General features: G+C 41.5%; 1 protein-coding gene across 1 annotated transcript in view; it reads right to left on the reverse strand.

Annotated features, from left to right (window-relative positions):
* TRIT1 (tRNA isopentenyltransferase 1) overlaps positions 1–18,877 on the reverse strand; it is a 38,910-nt gene extending 20,033 nt beyond the window's left edge. Inside the window, 8 exon segments of the mRNA XM_030218921.1 lie at positions 2,022–2,131; positions 3,141–3,252; positions 4,471–4,613; positions 10,820–10,865; positions 10,868–10,970; positions 12,254–12,352; positions 13,928–14,068; positions 18,685–18,877. Of these exon segments, the coding sequence (XP_030074781.1) occupies positions 2,022–2,131; positions 3,141–3,252; positions 4,471–4,613; positions 10,820–10,865; positions 10,868–10,970; positions 12,254–12,352; positions 13,928–14,068; positions 18,685–18,834 (904 nt within the window). The 5' untranslated portion in view covers positions 18,835–18,877.
* Between the last annotated feature and the right edge of the window lie 860 nt (positions 18,878–19,737).

Raw genomic sequence — 19,737 nt, forward strand, 5'->3', positions numbered from 1 at the left:
TAAGCAGGAGGCAACAGTCATAAGATTTTCTCAATATTTCACCATATGGCTCAAGAAGTGAGTACCACCTTTTATGTGTGTTGTTGTCTATGGGCTACAAATAACAAACTTTGCCTGAACCCAAGTAAAACTGAGCTTCTATGGGTCCCTAACACAAGTGGGGACATACCTGACATGAAAATCTCTTTTGGGGAATGTGAACTCCCCCTTAAATCACAAGTCAGGACCCTTGGAATACAGCTCGATTCAACATTTACTCTGATCCCCCAAATCCAAGCAATCGTCAAGAGCAGCATCTATCATATTTCACAACTAAGCTGCCAGATTTATGACTACTCACCTTTCCAAATCCAAGTTCAAGGAGAGTTACAAACATGTTATTTCCCTGTCCAACTAAACTTATACTTTTAAGTTGTACCTGAAGCAATAGGTTATAAAGAGAGTCAGTGGGAGAAACAGAATTTGAACTCTGGCTTCCTGGTTCTCAACCTGCTTCACCAACTGCTAAGCATCACCTCCCTCCTGTGTCTGCGACATGGCATGGCTTTCAATGGGGAAAGAGAAAAGTGGCCTTAACAGCGTGACAGAATTCAAGAAAATGTGGCATAAGCACAGATAAATACTTGGTTATGAAAATGACATTAAATGTGGTCTATAGTATTGTAACAGAAATGTAGTTAGGAACTGTATGAAAAGACTCCTGAGAAAATTGGAGAGTCATGGGATAGGAGGTAGTGTCCTATTGTGGATTAAAAACTGGTTAAAAGATAGAAAACAGAGAGTAGGGTTGGTGTTCTCAGTGCGGTTCTCCAGGGGTCTTGCTGGGACCACTGCTTTTTAACATTTATAAATGATCTAGAGATGGGAATAACTAGTGAGGTAATTACATTTGCTGATGACACAAAGTTATTCAAAGTTGTTAAATCGCAAAAGGTCCTTACGAGTCTGGGCATCCAAATGGCAGATATTTAATATGAGCAAGTGCAAAGTTATGCATGTAGGAAAGAGGAACCCAAACTATAGCTACATGATGCAAGGTTCCACATTAGGAGTCACCGACCAGGAAAAGGATCTAGGTGTCATTGTTGATGACACGTTGAAACCCTTTGCTCAGTGTGCAATGGTGGCTAAGAAAGCAAATAGAAATGTTAGAAATTCTTAGGAAAGGAATGGAAAACAAAACTGAGAATGTTATAATGTCTTTGTATCGCTCCATGGTACGATCAAACCTCGAATACTGTGTGCAATTCTAGTCACCGCATCTCAAAAAAAGATTTAGTGGAATTAAAAGAGGTACAGAGAAGGACAACGAAAATTATAAAAGGGGATGGGACGACTTCCCTATGAGGAAAGGCTAAAACGGCTAGGGCCCTTCAGCTTGCAGAAGAAATGGATGAGGGAAGATATGATAGAGGTATATAAAATACTGAGTGGAATGACGTGAATCACTTGTTTACTGTTTCCAAAAATACTAGGACTAGGGGGCACGCAAAGAAGCTAAGCAGTACATTTAAAACGAAGGAGAGAAAATATTTCTTCAACCAGCGTGTAATTAAACTCTGGAATTCGTTGTCAGAGATTGTGGTAAAAGCAGTTAGCTTAACAGGGTTTAACATAAGTTTGGATAATTCCTAAAAAATAAGTCCATAAGCCATTATTAAAACGAACTTGGGAAAATTCACAGCATATTCTAGGATAAGCAGCATAAAATCTGTTTTACTGTTGTGATCTTGCCAGGTACTGGTCACCTGGATTGGCCACTGTTGGAAACAGGATACTGGGCTTGATGGACATTTGAACTGTCCCAGTACATGTATCAATAGCCCCTTCACTAAAGTTACACACTTCTCCAAGGTCTTTCTCCCCAATAAACAGAGAAACCCATTTATATCACTTCACAACCTGCTGCCCACCCACCTGCCAGTCTAGCTGTAGACCAAAGAGCAGATATTTAAGGAAGGAGTGACCATTCCCTAGAACCCCTTTCAAAATCCCTCTGGTTCTGATAAAAGAGTTCACACCTTTCTGAAGCAAGTCACTGGTCTCTTGTTGACAAGTCGCCTCAGTGGTCAGGAATTTGTGGAACTCCTTGAAGCCAATAGACTGAAATATACCATGCTGATAATCCTGGCTAAGGGAACAGAAAGAAAGAATAGGTTCAGTTTGCTATCTTCCAGTCTGAAAGATCTGCAACAGTCCTGGTTGCTGAGGAGAAGATCAGCTTTTATGCAATTTCAGCTTAGATTTAATTCTTCACCTTTCCAAGCCTGAAATCGAGGCAAGTTTCATTCAGCAAGTTCTCCTGACAAGTTTTGTACCTAAGGCAATGAAAGGTGACATGACTTGCCCAAGGGTAACAGCAATGTCAGTGGGAGATATGGGATCTGAACCCTTCCTTCCTTGGTTCTCAGCCTGTGGCTCTAATCACTAGTCTTCCCTGCCACTCCAGTGACACTGCTCCACACATGCACCCTTACAAATTCCAAGGCTGAGCCCTCTTTTCCCCAATCAAGGCTTCAACTCTGCTCTCTTGCTGCAAATGTCTCTTTAGATATTCAGACCTCCTCATGGCAGTGTCTTATCAGTATTAAGTAACCCCCCCCCCCCCCCCCGATATTCAAAACTATTTAACCAGCCAGGTTAAATAGCGTTTAAGTGTCTAACCGCGAATATTCAGTGAGAAATATCTGGTTATCTCCTGATGAATATCCCAGTTAGATACATAGCCGGTTAGACGAGAAAATTCAGCACCAAACCAGTGATGTTGAGCGGTCAAAACAGGCCACTTAAATAGCTGGGCTGTCTTTGACCGCTAAAAAGTTAACCAGTTAGTGCTGAATATCAGCATTACTGGTTAACTTTATAGCAGCCAAAATAAACCTGGATATTAAATGATAGTCACTGGCAATGGCCTGGAACTGAATATCCGTGTTTAATGCCAGTGGCGGACAGCAAATGAACTGCCTGCTGATGGCTGAATATTGGACCCTAATCATCTCAATTGCAAAACCGTCCTCACAGCAGTGACCTATCAATATATTAGCTAACCATGCACTGCACTGAAAAAAAATCTCTCTTTACAGATGGGTAACAACATCCTCCTATTTCTGAAGGAAATAACCAAGCAGCAGACTACTCACCAATTCTCAGCTATTTTCCACTGGTTGTAACGTTGGTGGAAATCTTGCAGTTCACGTAGCAATCCAGAAGATATCATCGCATCCACTCTGCTACTCAACCGCTTGTCTAGAACTGTCGGAAACCAAATGAGAAGACATAATGTCTGAGCCCTTTCCAAGACAAATGGGTTGGGGTTTTTTTCATTCATCATGGAGGCGTGGCCTAGTGGTTAGAGCACCGGTCTTGCAATCCAGAGGTGGCTAATTGAAATCCCGCTGCTGCTCCTTGTGATCTTGGGCAAATCACTTAACCCTCCATTGCCTCAGGTACAAACTTAGATTGTGAGCCCTTCTGGGATAGGGAATATCCAGTGTACCTGAATGTAACTCACCTTGAGCTACTACTGAAAAAGGTGTGAGCAAAATCCAAATAAATAAATAAATAAAGTCTTGCTTCACATCATATTACAAAGAATACCAAAATACTCAAACCAATATAAATTGTAAGGTGAGGTACAATACTACACACTAAAAAAACAACCCTGCCCTTATAACACAGGATGAACATCCCTGAAAAGAGTGATATGTAAAAGGAGGAACTTAAGTAAGGCCTCACCCAAGTCCGAGAGCCACTAACACTCAATTGCCATCAAGACTGCAGCTTTTCATAGTGCTCTCTTTACATCATCAATGTCCTCCAAATATTTGCTTATAAACAATAACACAATAGAAAAATCATATTAAAGTGTTCAGACTGTGCAAAGTGAAACAAAAAATAATACCTGATGGGGATACCGTTAATACACTAGTTTAATGTGTAATTGAAATATAGCTGGAACTTAATATAACTTGAAGGGCAGCTGCTCAACAGAGCCTCTGTTTCGAATGTCATATACAGCAGGGTTCTGAACCCAACCAGTCAAGCTTTCAGTTTACTCACAATGAATATGCATGAGACAGATCTGCATATGATGGAGGCTGTGCATGCAAATTTCTCATTCATATTCATTGCAGATATCTTGAAAACCAGACTGGCCTGGCGTGTCCTGAGAATAGAGTTGAACCCGTGTTATTAAAGGGAACTGGGAGGCCACTGTTCAGTTTATTCAAAATTCCACTATTTAAGAATCTATGCTAATTCTTTGATTGTTCTTCCACACTGCAAACAGCAGAAACACAGGTTTGTTGAACTATATATAAACCACCATTTATAAAACTGTGATATTTTATAAGCATCCATGTAAAGAACGTAAAATCTTTACTATGTGGTATACAAAGAAAAGCATCTCCAGAGGCATTCCCATTAATCACTGCCCCTTTTACAACACCTCCCTCCTCCAGACAACCTCACCTGCCTGATCTGCATGAAGCCACAAAATACAGGGGTTTGGGTATCTGAGAGGTCCATTGAGAGGCCCCGCCCCCTCCTCTTCATGCTGAAGAAGAAGCAACTTGCTATGAGGGATTCCCGTTTCCTCAAAAATTTGCAGGCTCCTGTGTCAAAAGGAGACACCTTCAGCAACTTGTTCTGCTTCCACTTTCCATCTCACACTTAACACTAGAGTTAACATATTAGAACACAACCAATTTCATCAGAAGAACCCTTCAAGTCAGGCATGCTGGTGAGCCTCTCTCAGCAAGAGGAGCAACAAAGATCTTAATTTCAAGGGAAATTAAACTGTGCTGTTTTACAATAAACGCCCTTAAAGAAACCTTGAATCATATAGAGGGACATTTTCGATAGAATGTCTAAATCAGAATTTGGACGTTTTACAAAAATGTCCAAATTCTGAACAGGAAAGAAGGTCATTTTCGAAAAAGAAAGATGTCTACCTTTTGTGTTCGAAAATACTATGGACATCTTGTGATTTGGACGGGGGGGGGGTTTTTGGTCCATTTTCAAACAAGAAATGTCCAAATGCAAAACATCCAAAACAGAGGAGGAGTGGCTTAATGGTTAGTGCAGTGGGCTTTGTTCCTGGCAACATGGATTCAATTCCCACTGCTGCTCCTTGTAACTTGGGAAAGTCAAATGCACAAGGGGCATTTTTGGATATGACATCTAAATCTGAATTTGGATGTTTTTTGTAAAACGTCCAAAATCAGAACTGGAAAAAGTCATTTTCTACATAAAAAGGTCTATCTTTACCGTTTGAAAATGCTGTTTGGAAAAACATTTTGTGATTTCGACGTTTTACTGTTTGGTCCATTTTCAAACAAAAAAACATCCAAATGCAAAACGTACAAAATACACAAGAAAATCTAAAGTAGAGTGAAGCCATTCACATGTTCTAAGTGTGGTAAAAGCTTTGGGTGCAGCCAGACAACAGATTTGGGTGGGCCTAGGCAAGAAGTGGGTGGGCATCAAGTGTTCTCCCCTTCACTCACCACCAAAAAATATCTCAGCTGGTGGGAAAACGCTTTTTTCCACTTAGTAGTCTGCAGCAGGCATGCGCTGAAAACTGAGCATGCGCAGGTGCCAGTATCATGGAGATAGTGTTTTCATTACCATCAGGAAGAAGTCTTCAGCTGGCGGAGCTTGGGATCCCCACCAGCTACAGCTAATGTGTGCTACTGTTGGGTGGGCCTGAGCCTTAATTGGGTGGGCCCCGGCCCACCTGTGGCTACGCACTGTTTGGGTGTAATGTAAATCTCAAAGCACATCAGAAAGCCACACGGGAGAGCAATCATTTGCATGTGTAGAGTCTGGTAAAAGCTTTGGACAGAAGGTAAATCTCACAATGCACCAGAGAATACACACAGGAGTGAAAACCATTTACATGTCCTGAGTGTGGTTAAAAGCTTTGGTTGGAAAGAAAGCCTCACGCGGCATCAGAGAATCCACACAGGGATGAAACCATTTACATGCACAGAGGAGGTAAAAGCTTCAGTTGTACTGGGACAGGTAATTAGGGAATGTACACTCTTGCTATGAAGTATGGAAAAATAGCACTCTGGTATTTAGATACATATAATGAGACCTCCTTTTTTATCTATAGATCTGAATTCAAAGCCCAAATCTACTGATAACAACAGACACAAGGCTCAGATGTTATAAAAAAAATAGGAAAGCTTGGCATCAGGTAGAATAGTGGAAAAGTGACATCCCAGGAAAGCAATTGGGCATCCTTGGGGGCACTGCAGTGGACTTTACAAAATGCTCCCAAGTACACATCTCACCATTGCTTCCCTTACCTTGTCTGCTGAGCCCCCTAAAACCCACTACCCCCAACTGTACACCACTACCATAGCCCTTACAGGTGAAGGGAGCACCAATATGTGGTACAGTGGGTTTCTGGTGGGCTTTGGAGGACTCACTGTTTCCTCCACAAGTGTAATAGGTAGGGGGAGGTAGAAGGCCTAGGTCCACCTGTCTGCAGTGCACTGCACCACTGCTAGACTACTCCAGGGACCTGCATGCTATTCTAATGGCCCTGAGTATACATCAGAGTATGGCAAGTAATATTTTAATCACATTTTTTAATTTTATTTTTGTTTACATTTGTACCCCGCACTTTCCCACTCATGGCAGGCTCAATGCGGCTTACATATTGTATACAGGTACTTATTTGTACCTGGGGCAATGGAGGGTTTAAATGACTTGCCCAGAGTCACAAGGAGCTGCCTGTGCCTGAAGTGGGAACTGAACTCAGTTCCTCAGGACCAAAGTCCACCACCCTAACCACTAGGCCATCCTCCACTTCCACATTTTTTGGGGTGGGATGGGGGTTAGTGACCACTGGGGAGTAAGGGTATCTTTTGTGTGGAGTGGAGGAGTAGCGTAGTGGTTAGTGCATGTGGACTTTGATCCTGTGGAGTGGGTAAAATTCGTCTAGCTCAAAACGTCTAAGTTTTAGTCCTGGACATTTTGTTTTGGTTCCTTATGCCGAATGACATCTTAAGTCTTAGGATGCCCACGTCCCGCCTTGAACACGCCCTGGCATGCCCCCTTGAGATTTAGACGTCCTTCTAATGGACTTCAAAAACGTCTAAAGGAGGTTTCAAAAATCCTGATTGGGACCTTTTTATGAGATAAACATCCAAATGCAGACTTATGTCACTTTTTGGACGTTTTTTCTCTTTGAAAATGAGCCCCACAACGTGCAACACAAATCATATACATCCAAAATCAGTTGCTCTACTGATATTACCTCTTGAATTATGAAGGTGTGTAAAACTCTTCCGGAGAGCAGCCACATTTGTATAAATCACCTGATTATGGAACAAAAAGTAAACTTTGATCTTTTTCCCCCGAGTCCTCCCATACCACAGGATGTACTACTACTACTACTACTACTATTTAGCATTTCTATAGCGCTACAAGGCGTACGCAGCGCTGCACAAACATAGAAGAAAGACAGTCCCTGCTCAAAGAGCTTACAATCTAATAGACAAAAAATAAATAAAGTAAGCAAATCAAATCAATAATTGTGAACGGGAAGGAAGAGAGGAGGGTAGGTGGAGGTGAGTGGTTACAAGTGGTTACGAGTCAAAGCAATGTTAAAGAGGTGGGCTTTCAGTCTCTAGATTTAAAGGTGGCCAAGGATGGGGCAAGACGTAGGGGCTCAGGAAGTTTATTCCAGGCGTAGATGTAGCAAAGGACCTCTTCACCTAGGACAGTCCTCAGGGTCTGCGCTGCAGCATGTCTGCTATAAAAGTAGCATTAAGCAAGTGCCATTATAACCATGCGGTTGCCCTACGAATCTCCACTGGAGAAACAGCATATCGCTCAGCCCAAGAGGCTGCATGACCCTGGTTGAGTGTGTACACAGGGCTCCTTTTACAAAGGCGCACTAGCATTTTTAGGGCGTGCTAAAAATAAGCGTGCCCCTATATTCCTACAGGCGTCTCTAGCATTTAGGCGTGCTAATCATTAGCACACACCTTTGTAAAAGGACCCCCCCATAATCTCCCTGGTTACTTACCCTCATGATATAGGACAAAGCAATGCCTCTCTGAACCACTTAGCAGCTGCTTTTCACTTTCTTGAACTTCAAGAACAACCAGGGCTTTTTTTGAGGGGGTACTTGGGGGTACTGAGTACCGGCACCTTTTTCCAGTGTCTGCTAAATTGACCCATGGACCTCAAGTTTTAATGAAAGAGGCTCACGCTCAAGACACCAATTCTGCCTTGTCATAGATTCTGTGACTGGTTGCAGGGGGCCTGGCTATTGTGGAGTGAGTTCCTCAGTGATCATCCCACCCTGAAAAGTGACCTGGCATTTGAGTACCGGCACCTTTTTTGCTAGAAAAAATTGCATTGAGAACAACACAGTTCATAACCTTCAGATAATGCAAGAGAGAGTCCTATGGAAATTCTCCCCACATTCGTTTCTCCAAATCCTCCAGACCTGCTTTAGCAGGGCCTCAATCTTCCAATCCTCTGAACCCATGAGCATTGTTCCACTTTCTACTGGGATGGTGGTCTTTTTGTGGACTGTCATGACCAGCACACTGACCTTTGGCACCTTCAGCTTTTGCTCCACCCTCTCTCAAACCAGTTTTCAGAGCATCTGGTTCTACCATGATCGGGCACTAATGTACAGGACAGGACTTTCTAGGTTTCCGAAGACCCTCTAAAATGGGGACTCCATCAGTGGCTCCTCTATCATGCCCCCAGCACCCACAAAATCATGAAGGCCAGCTTTATTACTACATAAAAATTTAAGTCAGGGCATAACCCATCTGTAATGCTGTATATTTTCTTGTAATTTGTTTGTATTACTGATTTAAAACATAAAATCATATCATTTTGGAGCCATATGTTTTAGCCTGGGAAAAACAGGTTTAATCCCTTTGTCCTGGCTACCTGAGTCTTCAAATATTCACCAATCCAAATGTTCTAGCAGGGGAGAGAACTGCCTCTCACCTGCCACGGTAGCAGAGATCTGACCGATAAGGGGATACAACTAAATTAAAACTACCACCTACTATGTGTGGCAGTTTAGAAAACTCCAGCATTCTCTGGAATATTTCAAGCAGATAACAAATTTTGTACATATTGGCTACACGTAGCTGCAGTCTCCTCACCTCCATTTCAAGCATTAGGGCTTTTCTATACTTTATTTAGCTTAATGAGGTATTCTTTCTAGTTAATACAGCCACTTAGGAGCTTTTCTTTTTTCAGTTTGCTTACTATTTAGCTGCTTTTCCTGCAAAAGAAAAATGTGTGATTTCTTGAAGCGTATTTCTCTAGTTTGGCCAGCAGGTGGTGCATGTTATGCTTAAAGTTGTTACAGAGAACTGACTGTTCTTCTGTAGTTAACACAGATAACCTAGGACAGTCCTCAGGACGTAGCCAGCTATTTTTTAAAAGACTTGTTGTTTTGGGCTGATTGGCCCAGGAGCTGGGAAGTAGCTTTGGGAGTTACGATTTGAACCAGACTCCACTTTCCGCAATTAAGCATCGTCAAAGATCCCCAAGGCATGCCCCATCCCCAAGTCAGTCCCCCCCCCCCCAAATTCCTACTCTTCAAGTCCATGTAGTCAAGTTAGGTCAGGGAAAGGAAGGAGAAAGGGCAAACCTCCACCTATCAAACAGGCAATGTAAGAAGCGTAGATGGCCAGAGAGGCATAGAAAAGTTGAAGACAAAATTATACAAATAAGATTTTATTAATAATATAATGACCCAACTGTGTCGGCAAATGCCTGGGTCTGGGATCCAATAATCATGAAGCAGCAATAACAGACACCAGCAAAATTGGGAACCTCAAAAACAGACAGCAGCACTCTCTAATGCTACCCGCTGAATGGAGTTAGGTTTCACTAAGATGATTCCTGCCAACTCTGCATATGGAAGGGGCAGGAGGGGGGATTATTGCAACAAGAGGCGGCCAGGCCAGCCCAGGTTTCTCTCCTGTTGTGCTGTTTATACCCCAGGGTTATACTATGCCATTACATGATCTGAGCATAGCTCACTGAAACTAATACAGGCCCGACAGGGAGCCGTTATATCCAAGACATCCTTTGATAACAATATTGCAGCCTCTGTCCTACCTGCCTTTCCTATATTTTCTTACTTTCAAAATTGAATGTGTTAGCTGAGTAACTGGGCCCAATGATCTCTTTAAAACAAATTCTTTCTAAGAGCACGAGCAGGAAGAAAGTAGGGAAAAGGGATAAGAAAGGAGGACCCAGACTGTTCTCAGAATCACCCCCAAAGCCAAAGGGCTACCACAAAAGAGAGCCCAGTAAGCCCTGTTCTGCTCTGCACCAGGAACCCAATCAGACTCTTCCACCTCTCAGCTGCTGCAGAGACAGGGAAAACTGGGAATCTGGAAGCTTGTGATCCTTGCAAGCTGTACAGCACCCTATGAAGGTCACGATCCCCAAGCTTGTGTTCTCTGCCTTAAGGAGCAAAACCCATTGTCTGGATTATCTAGTAGAATAAGGATGGGGTCTCCTTGTTTCAAGCCTTCTTTGTGAAGTTTTGCTCTCTCATACAACCTTTTCAGCATTTCATAGAATTAAACACAGTAAATTTTATTAATTACAAAATATTTAATTTCCTCACTGGACTACTGTTTTATACCATAGTGTAATGTTTTGTGTAGGTTTAAATATCCATCTGATGTTAATCGTGGAGCAAACAGATGCAAAAATTGCCAGGAAGCTTGCAACTTCTCTATCACAGCTGCTCCGAGATGTTCCAAAGAATTATGAGGGCTGCTTAATGAACACAGCAGAGATGGAGACATACCTTGCCAGTTTGCGTTTGTCATGGGGATGAAGCCTGGATGCCATTCTGGGTCCACTTGGCTGAGGCGTCTGTAGAGCTCAGGACTGTCCAGCTGCTCTAGTTCCAATTTCCTATCAGTGTTGGGTTTGGTCTTATCTCCATTAGAAATCTCCTACAAGAATTTCAGCAAAAGCTCAATATTCCTAGAACTCAATTCTTCATGTACAACAGAAATTTTCCAGGCTCTCTCTCTCTCTCTAAGGACACAGCTCATGCTATCAGAAAAAGAGGCAAAATAGTACACTGCTATAAATATATCACCCAAAATATGCTGCAGACACACTAAGGGCACCTTTTACAAAGTGGCGGTAGTTACCACTTGCTAAAAGTACTGCCAGACTACTGCAGCAGCCCAGGCAGTACTTCCAACCCCCAGTGCCCATCATATCCAACGCTATAAAAATTATATTTATTCTTGTATATACAGCGGTAATTGGCACTGTCTGGTTACTGCAGGGTTAGCACAGGAGCCCTTACCACCACCTCAATGAGTGGCGGTAAGGGCGCCCGCCCGCCCCCCCCCCCCCCCCCGAAATAGCTGCACAGCAAGTGCTTTACTTGCCACACAGCCATTTCCTGCAGAAAAGCAAGACCTACCTTTTACCCAATGCAGTAAAAGGGGGCCTCGACGCCAGCGCAGGCCTCCTTTTGCCACAGCTTGGTAAAAGGGGCCCTAATACCTTATTTTAACTCTATATTAAAGACCAATCTTTCAGAAACAATATGATGGCTACTTTTAAGCAGATATATGTCCTAAACAGAGGCTGTAAAATACTAAAAATATTCAGGTCCCTAGATTCTATACATTGTGTTCAAAATTGTGCATGCAATCTGAGTAACAAGCCAATTAGCAACAATAATCGGGCGCTATCAATTATTGGTGTTAATTGGCAACGATTTGGATTTATGCGTGCATCCTAAGGACTATTCTATAAAGATTTGCGTATAAAATCTTTTAGCGCACAACTGAAAAGGGGCATGACCATGGGTGAGTCGGGGGATCCGTGCCTAATTTACACACAAGGTAGCATTTGATGTAAATCCTAACGCTAAAAGTAAGGTGTGGATCCCATCGCTACATGCTATTGTATAAACAGTGCCCAACTCGGAGCGCCACTTATAAAATAGCACTCAGTGCGCATGTTTTTGGACGCCCAACAACTGAATCTAGTCCCAGGGACCTAAACAGATCAACAGCAAGGCTTCAAAATGGGCTGTCATCTATACATTTGAAACATGACTAAAAAGCTGAAAATTTAGCATACAATTTTCTGGACAAAATAAAACATTTCTAGCACAAAATTACAAACTTCACTCAACAAACAGGAAGAATGTTTTGCAAAACAGGAAGTTCACAGCGTGCAGGGTCCTGAGCTGAAGCACAAAATAACATACCTTGGTATCAACCAGAACTTTCCACAGAAGAGACTCAATATAATAATTAGTGCCTCCCACAACGATTGGGATCTTTCTGCGGGCAAATATATCTTCAATGTGAAATATTAAGGCTTTAACAAGAACAAAAGCTTCCATCCATCCCTTCAACTCTTTGTAATGGAAACCTCTAATTCACTCTCTGTGCAGCAAGAAAAGCTCTATTTGACCAAAATTCCACCCCTGGAGATCATCTATCCTAGTCTCTAGCACTGACACATACACACCCACAGTGATGAGAAGGGGGGGGGGAAACTGTCACATTTCCCCTATTACTGCATATATGTCACATTGAATGGTTTCTGATGTTAGACAACGGAAACCTGAGTAAACACACATAAGCTCAACCTATTTATATGGTTACATTATTACTTCAAATAACTTTTTGAACTTGCAAAAAGGTACTAGACAGATAGTTTGGGTCTCCAAAAAGTCTTCCACTTATCCACAGCAATGACAATCCAGGTCTTCAGACAGTCAGGTCTACTCTAAAGGGATTTTTCTATATTATTTCTCACTTCTCTGTTGAGGCTACCACCAAGGAGCCAACTGCTGTGAAACTAAGCCGGTAGTTTTGAAACACGTAGAAATCTTGCTGCTGGAAACTCAACCAACACCATTAACTCATTTTTTAAAAGGTCAAATGATTTTCAAACACTAACATAAGTATGAGGGAGGAGTGGCCTAGTGGTTAGAGCACCAGTCGGTATTGCAATCCAGAGGTGGCGGTTTCAAATCCCACTGCTGCTCCTTGTGATCTTGGGCAGTCACTTAACCCTCCATTGCCTCAGGTACAAAATTAGATTGTGAATCCAGACTGCCCCAATTTGACTGCCCCTATCGGACCGACCGTTCACTTGTCTATTAGATTGTAAGCTCTTTGAGCAGGGACTGTCTCTCTTTGTTAAATTGTACAGCGCTGAGTAACCCTAGTAGCGCTCTAGAAATGTTAAGTAGTAGTAGTAGCCCTCCAGGGTCATGGAAACACCTAGTGTACCTGAATGTAACTCACCTTGAGCTACAAAAAGTGTTGAGCAAAATTCAAATAATAAATAATAACCTGAGTTAGGCTTCAACCTGTAACCTACAAATGAAAGCTCAGTTTTACAGTCATTCTGAGACATCCAGCCCTCCACAAGCTTCCTTAGGGCAATTTATTGTCATTTGGAGATGTCACCTGACATCCAACCATCCAAAGTCAAGTAGTCCATTCAATGCTTTAATACTTTGAACAGTTAAACACTATTTGAATCATTCAAGAGACAAACCTCTTAACATCAGCTTCTTTCTGTTTCATAATTCTGGTTCTCCTATTTTGTAATAGTCTGGCTGCAAAACTTGTTCCTTCTGTTCAAAAACAAAAAGTTGCCACAAAACATATCCTGGTTTCATATAAGAAGAAAAGGTACTGCTGTGCATACTATTTTTGCCTAAGACCATTAAGACTTAAAGGAAAAAACGTATCAGGTTCTAGCTTTGATACAGACAAAACACTTATCCTGAAAAACATTTTTTGCTACTGATTAATGGTTTGGGACAAGACATATACATATAAATATATACACACATACACACAAAGAATGCATAGGGGTTTTTTTCAGGAAAAAAAGTGACACAAATTTTAAAAAAGGATATCACAGCTGTTGCCTTATTCCTAAAGTCTATAACTGTATAATTAGTAACCAATGGATCCACAAAACTGATCATATGATGTCTGCACAGACTCTCCCTCTTCAGCGCTGACCTTATTGGTGATGATATCCAACCTTTGTAAACCTGACACAAGAAAGTACAAGCATGAAAAATTATTCTGAAAATACTAGAAATGAGCAGGGAGTCCCTCCAACTGCATTGTGTTTTCAATGGCTAAAGACAGGCTGGCTCTTCAAGAGTCTGGCAGAGCTTGCAAGTCCCTCACTATTAAAATGTGATAGTGCTCATTATCATTTATTATGCTTTGAATTACTGGGGTTTTGGTTTTTTTTTGCTGTTTGCATTTCTGCTCACTTAATGTCATGTGCTGGATAATGCCAATAAAGATATTTAAACATGAAGGGAGAAATTTATATTGGTCTGCAAGAGCTGAGGGTTAATGTTAACAAAACTGGACAGATGGAGAACTGAAGGAAATTGCAGCAGTGTACGACTGACCTGCATTCAGGAGGAATAACATGAGGGTTTGGATAATCCTTGAAAAAGAACTCGCATTGACATATGCAAACGTTCTACCAAGAGGTTCCTTTTAGCTGCAGGAAGCAGGAGGACATACCAAAGATTGAACTTGAGTGGGTCCTTCAAGCTCTCTGGACCAGAGAGAAAGGATGCATGTGTCTATCTTGCCTGAAAAATTGATTTCTTTTCATTCTTTTAAACTGCTAAGACTACTACTATAAATCACTTCTAGACCTGTTTATGATTAGTGGTATATCAAATATCAATAAACCTAAAATAGACAAAGGTAAAAATGTGATAGTGAAACATTACCTCCCTCCTGGCAGGACTGTAGGTGAAGGAACTTCTGCTCAGCTTAGAAGAAACAGTGCCATTAGCAATATTTTGTCAAACATAAAAAATATGCAAAAGAGAGTTGGTCCAACCTTTCTACACCAAACTCTCAGAGTGACCTTGGCCCAGATGAGTCAGTAAGGAGGCACTTCTAATTAAGCATCCTGAGGGCACACAGTAGAAGCCTGGTGTAATCATATATCCATGAGCCTAAAATTTATGCCAGCCATAGAGCTGGTGGGATTGATAGGATTGAATGTGATTCTTGTGTGTATAGCAGCCCCGTCCTCTGTCTTTTTCTGTGATGTTTATATTTTGAATTTTACTGTAAACCATTCAGGCCCAGAAAGGGTGAGAGTGTTATCATGCTTTTTAAATAAACAGAAACCTACAGTATTCTGTAAGTAATGCGTGTTGAGTGGAAGCCCTGTCCATGTTCCATCCCTGTGTATGCCCCCTTGCAAACACACATTATGGACCCTGTTTACTAAAATGCACTAGAGTTTTTAGCGCGCGCTAACCGCTAGAGACGTCCATATATTCCTATGGGCGTCTCTAGCATTTAGTGCGTGCTAATTACGCTAGCGTGCCTCTAGCACGGCTTAGTAAACAGGGTCTTATGTAAGTTAAATAGGCATTTGTAAAATAATGCTTAGGCAAGTTCTAGCATTCAAATGCAGATACATGCATATTCTTCTAAACATTTATGCACATAATGTGCATGTAAACGTGAACATCTAGGTAACAGAATTGCCCTTCACGTGTCTGATTTGATTTGATTTACTTAATATGCTGCTACAAACAAAAGAACTACCAATATTTCCCTACGTAAAATGTTAAAGATTCTCTTATCCGAAGCTAGTTAGAATTTCCATATTAAGACAATATCATAAAATGCTTATGGATTCCCAAATAGTCTGGAAAATTTAAATATTCTGCAATCAGTGAGTAACTTGGAAGTATCTTTAATGGTAGCGATTCTCAAACTAGGGATGAGCACAGTGGCTCAGGGTGGGGCAAAGGGGTATAAAATGTTTGATTGATATTATTTTCATTGCAGTATAATGTACTGCAATTTTAAAAGAAATTAGTTTGACCATTTTATGAAAAAGAAGGTGGGAGAAGATAGAGATGATTACAATTTTAAAAGCCTGAGAACCCTTGTTTTATGGGCTTAACAAAATAATATACACACAGAAACAAAGAAGATGATGGCAGATAAAAGCCATATGGCTCATCCAGTCTGCCCTTTCATATCATCCACTTTATCATCCCCCCCTAAGAGATCCCAAATGCCTGTCCCCGCTTTCTTGAATTCAGATACAGTCCTCATCTCCACTGGGAGGTCATCCTACACATTTACTAACCTTTCTGTAAAGAAGCATTTCTCTAGATTATTTCTCAGACTATCCCCTTTTAACTTTATCTTATGCCCTCTCATTCCAGAAGTTCCTTTCATTGAAGGATACTTGTCTCCTGTGCATATATGCTGCAGATATATTTAAATGTGTCAATCTCCTCTCTCTCTCTTCCAAAATATAAACATTGAGGTCTATGAGTGTCTCTATATGCTTTATGATGAGGGCCACTCACCATTTAATCATATGTGATGGGACCATGTATTCATTAAAAACTTCTGGGACTCAATTCACGCATTAATATTAAGAATCATAAATACTAATAGAGATTATTGTTGCAGGATCGTTTAGGATCTCAAAGGTTCCTTTTCTTAATTTGAGTATATCATTCCATTATCAGTTTGAAAAGGGGACCTATGAAATATGTATGCTACACCACAATGATATATACAAATATTTTTATAAATGAAATAAAACTATCAAAACAACAAAGCCATGTTTTACCTACTTCCCATTGTTGATTCTAGGTGTGAATCTGCACAATGCTACAGTCCAGGCTAGCAGGATTGAAATAATGATAGTACTATAGCAAGACAATAGGGAAAAGTCATCTGCTTCCTTGATCAGTGAAGTAGCTGCAGAAATGCCAAGGGTGAACCATCCCAAGGAGTAAGATTTATCACATCAAGGAGAGAGACTGAAGGCCAAAGAGTGAGACCTTTCAGAAGGTACATCCAGGGTATAAATGTTAAATGATTTAAGTGTAGTAATACTTTGTAAATGAATCAAGGCAGCACTAAATGATATTGGATTTTCTTTTAAGTCTCTGAAAGAATACAAAGTGGGGAATAATTTGAGTACATTTCTTAGAGCTGAAAATTGCCTTCCACCAAGTGGTTAAAAGTATGTACATCAGTGTCACAGAACATATGCTTGCAATAAAAGGAAAAGGGGAAGGCCAAGGGGAAGCAATAGGCAGGAAGGTGTGCTCGGACCACTTGATTTACTTCCCTCATATGAAAGCAGTAATCAAGATGATGCACTGGTACTGAAGCTCTTATGAGTGAGATATAGGACAAACAAGAGTGTGAGTGACAAAGTTTTCTAATGAGCAGAGCTTAAAAAAATTACCCATTCCAAGAGGGAGACTTTTTGGCAGGTCTTGGTTTTAAATTTACATCCCAAAGCATTGTAGTATTTGTAGTCAAAGTTCTATCCACTGACATCAGTGCTGATGAGGTTGGGAGAAATCCAGCACCAGCCAAATAAGTCTCCCTCCTGGAATGGGTAACTTGGGCAGTTCTGAACAAGTGTGACACACTCCTAATGAGTGAGACCTGACATCTCCTATAAACTGATAGTGGTTAGTCATGTAACGGTCTGTGCCCTGAAAATGACAGATACAAATCACATGACAGATACAAATATGAGTTTATCTTGTTGGGCAGACAGGATGGACCGTGCGGGTCTTTCTCTGCCATCATGTACTATGTTACTATGTAACTGTACAGCATTAGACACAATGCCTTATAATCACCTCACAATACAATACAAATAAATTTACCACCGTAACAACCCCTAACTTCTCCCTTCCAGTCTCAAACAACTTTAAACTTCTGGGAGTTAACATTGATCGAAATCTCACACTCGATAATCACGTGAAGAACACAACTAAGAAAATGTTCCATGCCATGTGGAAACTCAAAAGAGTAAAACCGTTCTTCCCAAGGGCCATCTTTCGGAACCTGGTACAATCAATGGTACTAAGCCACCTGGACTATTGCAATGCACTTTATGCTGGCTGTAAAGAACAGACCATCAAAAAACTTCAAACAGCCCAAAATACCGCAGCCAGACTCATATTTGGGAAAACAAAATATGAAAGTGCAAAGCCACTAAGAAAGAAACTTCACTGGCTCCCAATCAAAGAACGTATCACATTTAAAATCTGCACGACTGTTCATAAGATCATTCACGGTGAGGCCCCGACCTACATGATGGACCTCGTTGACCTGCCACCAAGAAATGCTAAGAGATCTTCCCGCACCTTTCTTAACCTACACTATCCCAGTTGTAAAGGTCTAAAATATAAAGCAACACATGCGACCAGCTTTTCCTACTTGAGCACACAATTCTGGAACTCACTTCCAATTCACCTGAGAACGATCAACCATCCCTAAAGACCTACCTCTTTAACAAAGCCTACCAGGAGATCCCTTAACTAACTATAACACATCACCTACTCAGAATGTATCTTTTACTGCTTGACCAAACCACTTGTTTTTCCTGACTTCTTTGTAACACAAATTGTTTTCTCTAATCTGGATATGGAGATGCCATAACAGGTCTTTGTAAGCCACACTGAGCCTGCAAATAGGTGGGAAAATGTGGGATACAAGTGCAATAAATAAATAGGCAGAAGCCCCTAAAGCTCAGCTCCATCTATGTTACCCTAATAGAAAACTGTAAAGAAAGCGACTAAATGACAAACACTGGAGTTCAGAGCGATTCCACCAGACACCGCCCTACCTGCATGGAGTCGGCACTAATAATCTCCCCGCCCAGCCGCTGCCCCAGCTCCAGAGCCAGCTGAGATTTGCCGGTTCCGGTAGCTCCGAGGATAACAACGAGAGGAAGCGAACGGCGGAGGCCGCCTGGCAGAGACAGCGCCGTCGCCATCGGACACCAGGAAGTGAAGAGACAGGTACAGGAAGCGGAAAAGGCCGTTTCCCTGGTAACACAGAGGAAGAGGCTGTCCTCCGAGGGAAGGGGACAGGAAAAGGTCGTTTCCCTGGTAACACACAGGAAGAGGCTGTCCTCCGAGGGAAGGGGACAGGAAAAGGCCGTTTCCCTAGTAACACACAGGAAGAGGCTGTCCTCCGAGGGAAGGGGACAGCAAGGAGGTTCAATAGACAGGAGTGGAACTGACTGAGCCTATCATGTCCACTGTAAGCAAGGAAGCCAACTTGGTTCATCTCTGTTTCCACTCCCCTGCGCAGCCGTCATTTCCATACACTCAAAACAAAGCAAGCAAACCTATGAGCTGCTGTATCCACGTTGTTGTTGTCATTCCTTATTGTTGGTCCAGTGGTAGCAAGTCTAAAGTTGTTTCTTTTTATATATATATATTTTATAGAGTATAATTGAAAATACAAAAATATATAGTTAAATTCAGCTATAAACAAGCCACAAATGTATAGGTGGCCAGTTCAAATCCTGCTGCTGCTCCTTGTGATCTTGGGCAAGTCACTTAACTTAACCCTCCATTGCCTCAGGTACAAACTTAAATTGTGAGTCCTCCTGGGACAGAGAAACATCCAGAGTACCTGAATGTAACTCATCTTGAGCTACTACTGAAAAGGGTGTGAGCAAAATCTAAATACATAAATAAGAACTAGTACTACAAAGAAAGCATGAGTACAATGAGTTTATATCCAGGATCAAAGTATAAATATTTTCAGATAACAAAGCAGCTGACCTTTGTGAGTTAAATGTACAAGCCAGCATGTTTGAAAATATAAGGACATCTTTTACTAAGACACACTCACATTTTTAGAGCATGCTAAAATTATGGGCGTGCTA

The sequence above is a fragment of the Microcaecilia unicolor genome, chromosome 11 (genome assembly GCF_901765095.1).
Source record: "Microcaecilia unicolor chromosome 11, aMicUni1.1, whole genome shotgun sequence".
Taxonomy (NCBI): Eukaryota; Metazoa; Chordata; class Amphibia; order Gymnophiona; family Siphonopidae; genus Microcaecilia; species Microcaecilia unicolor.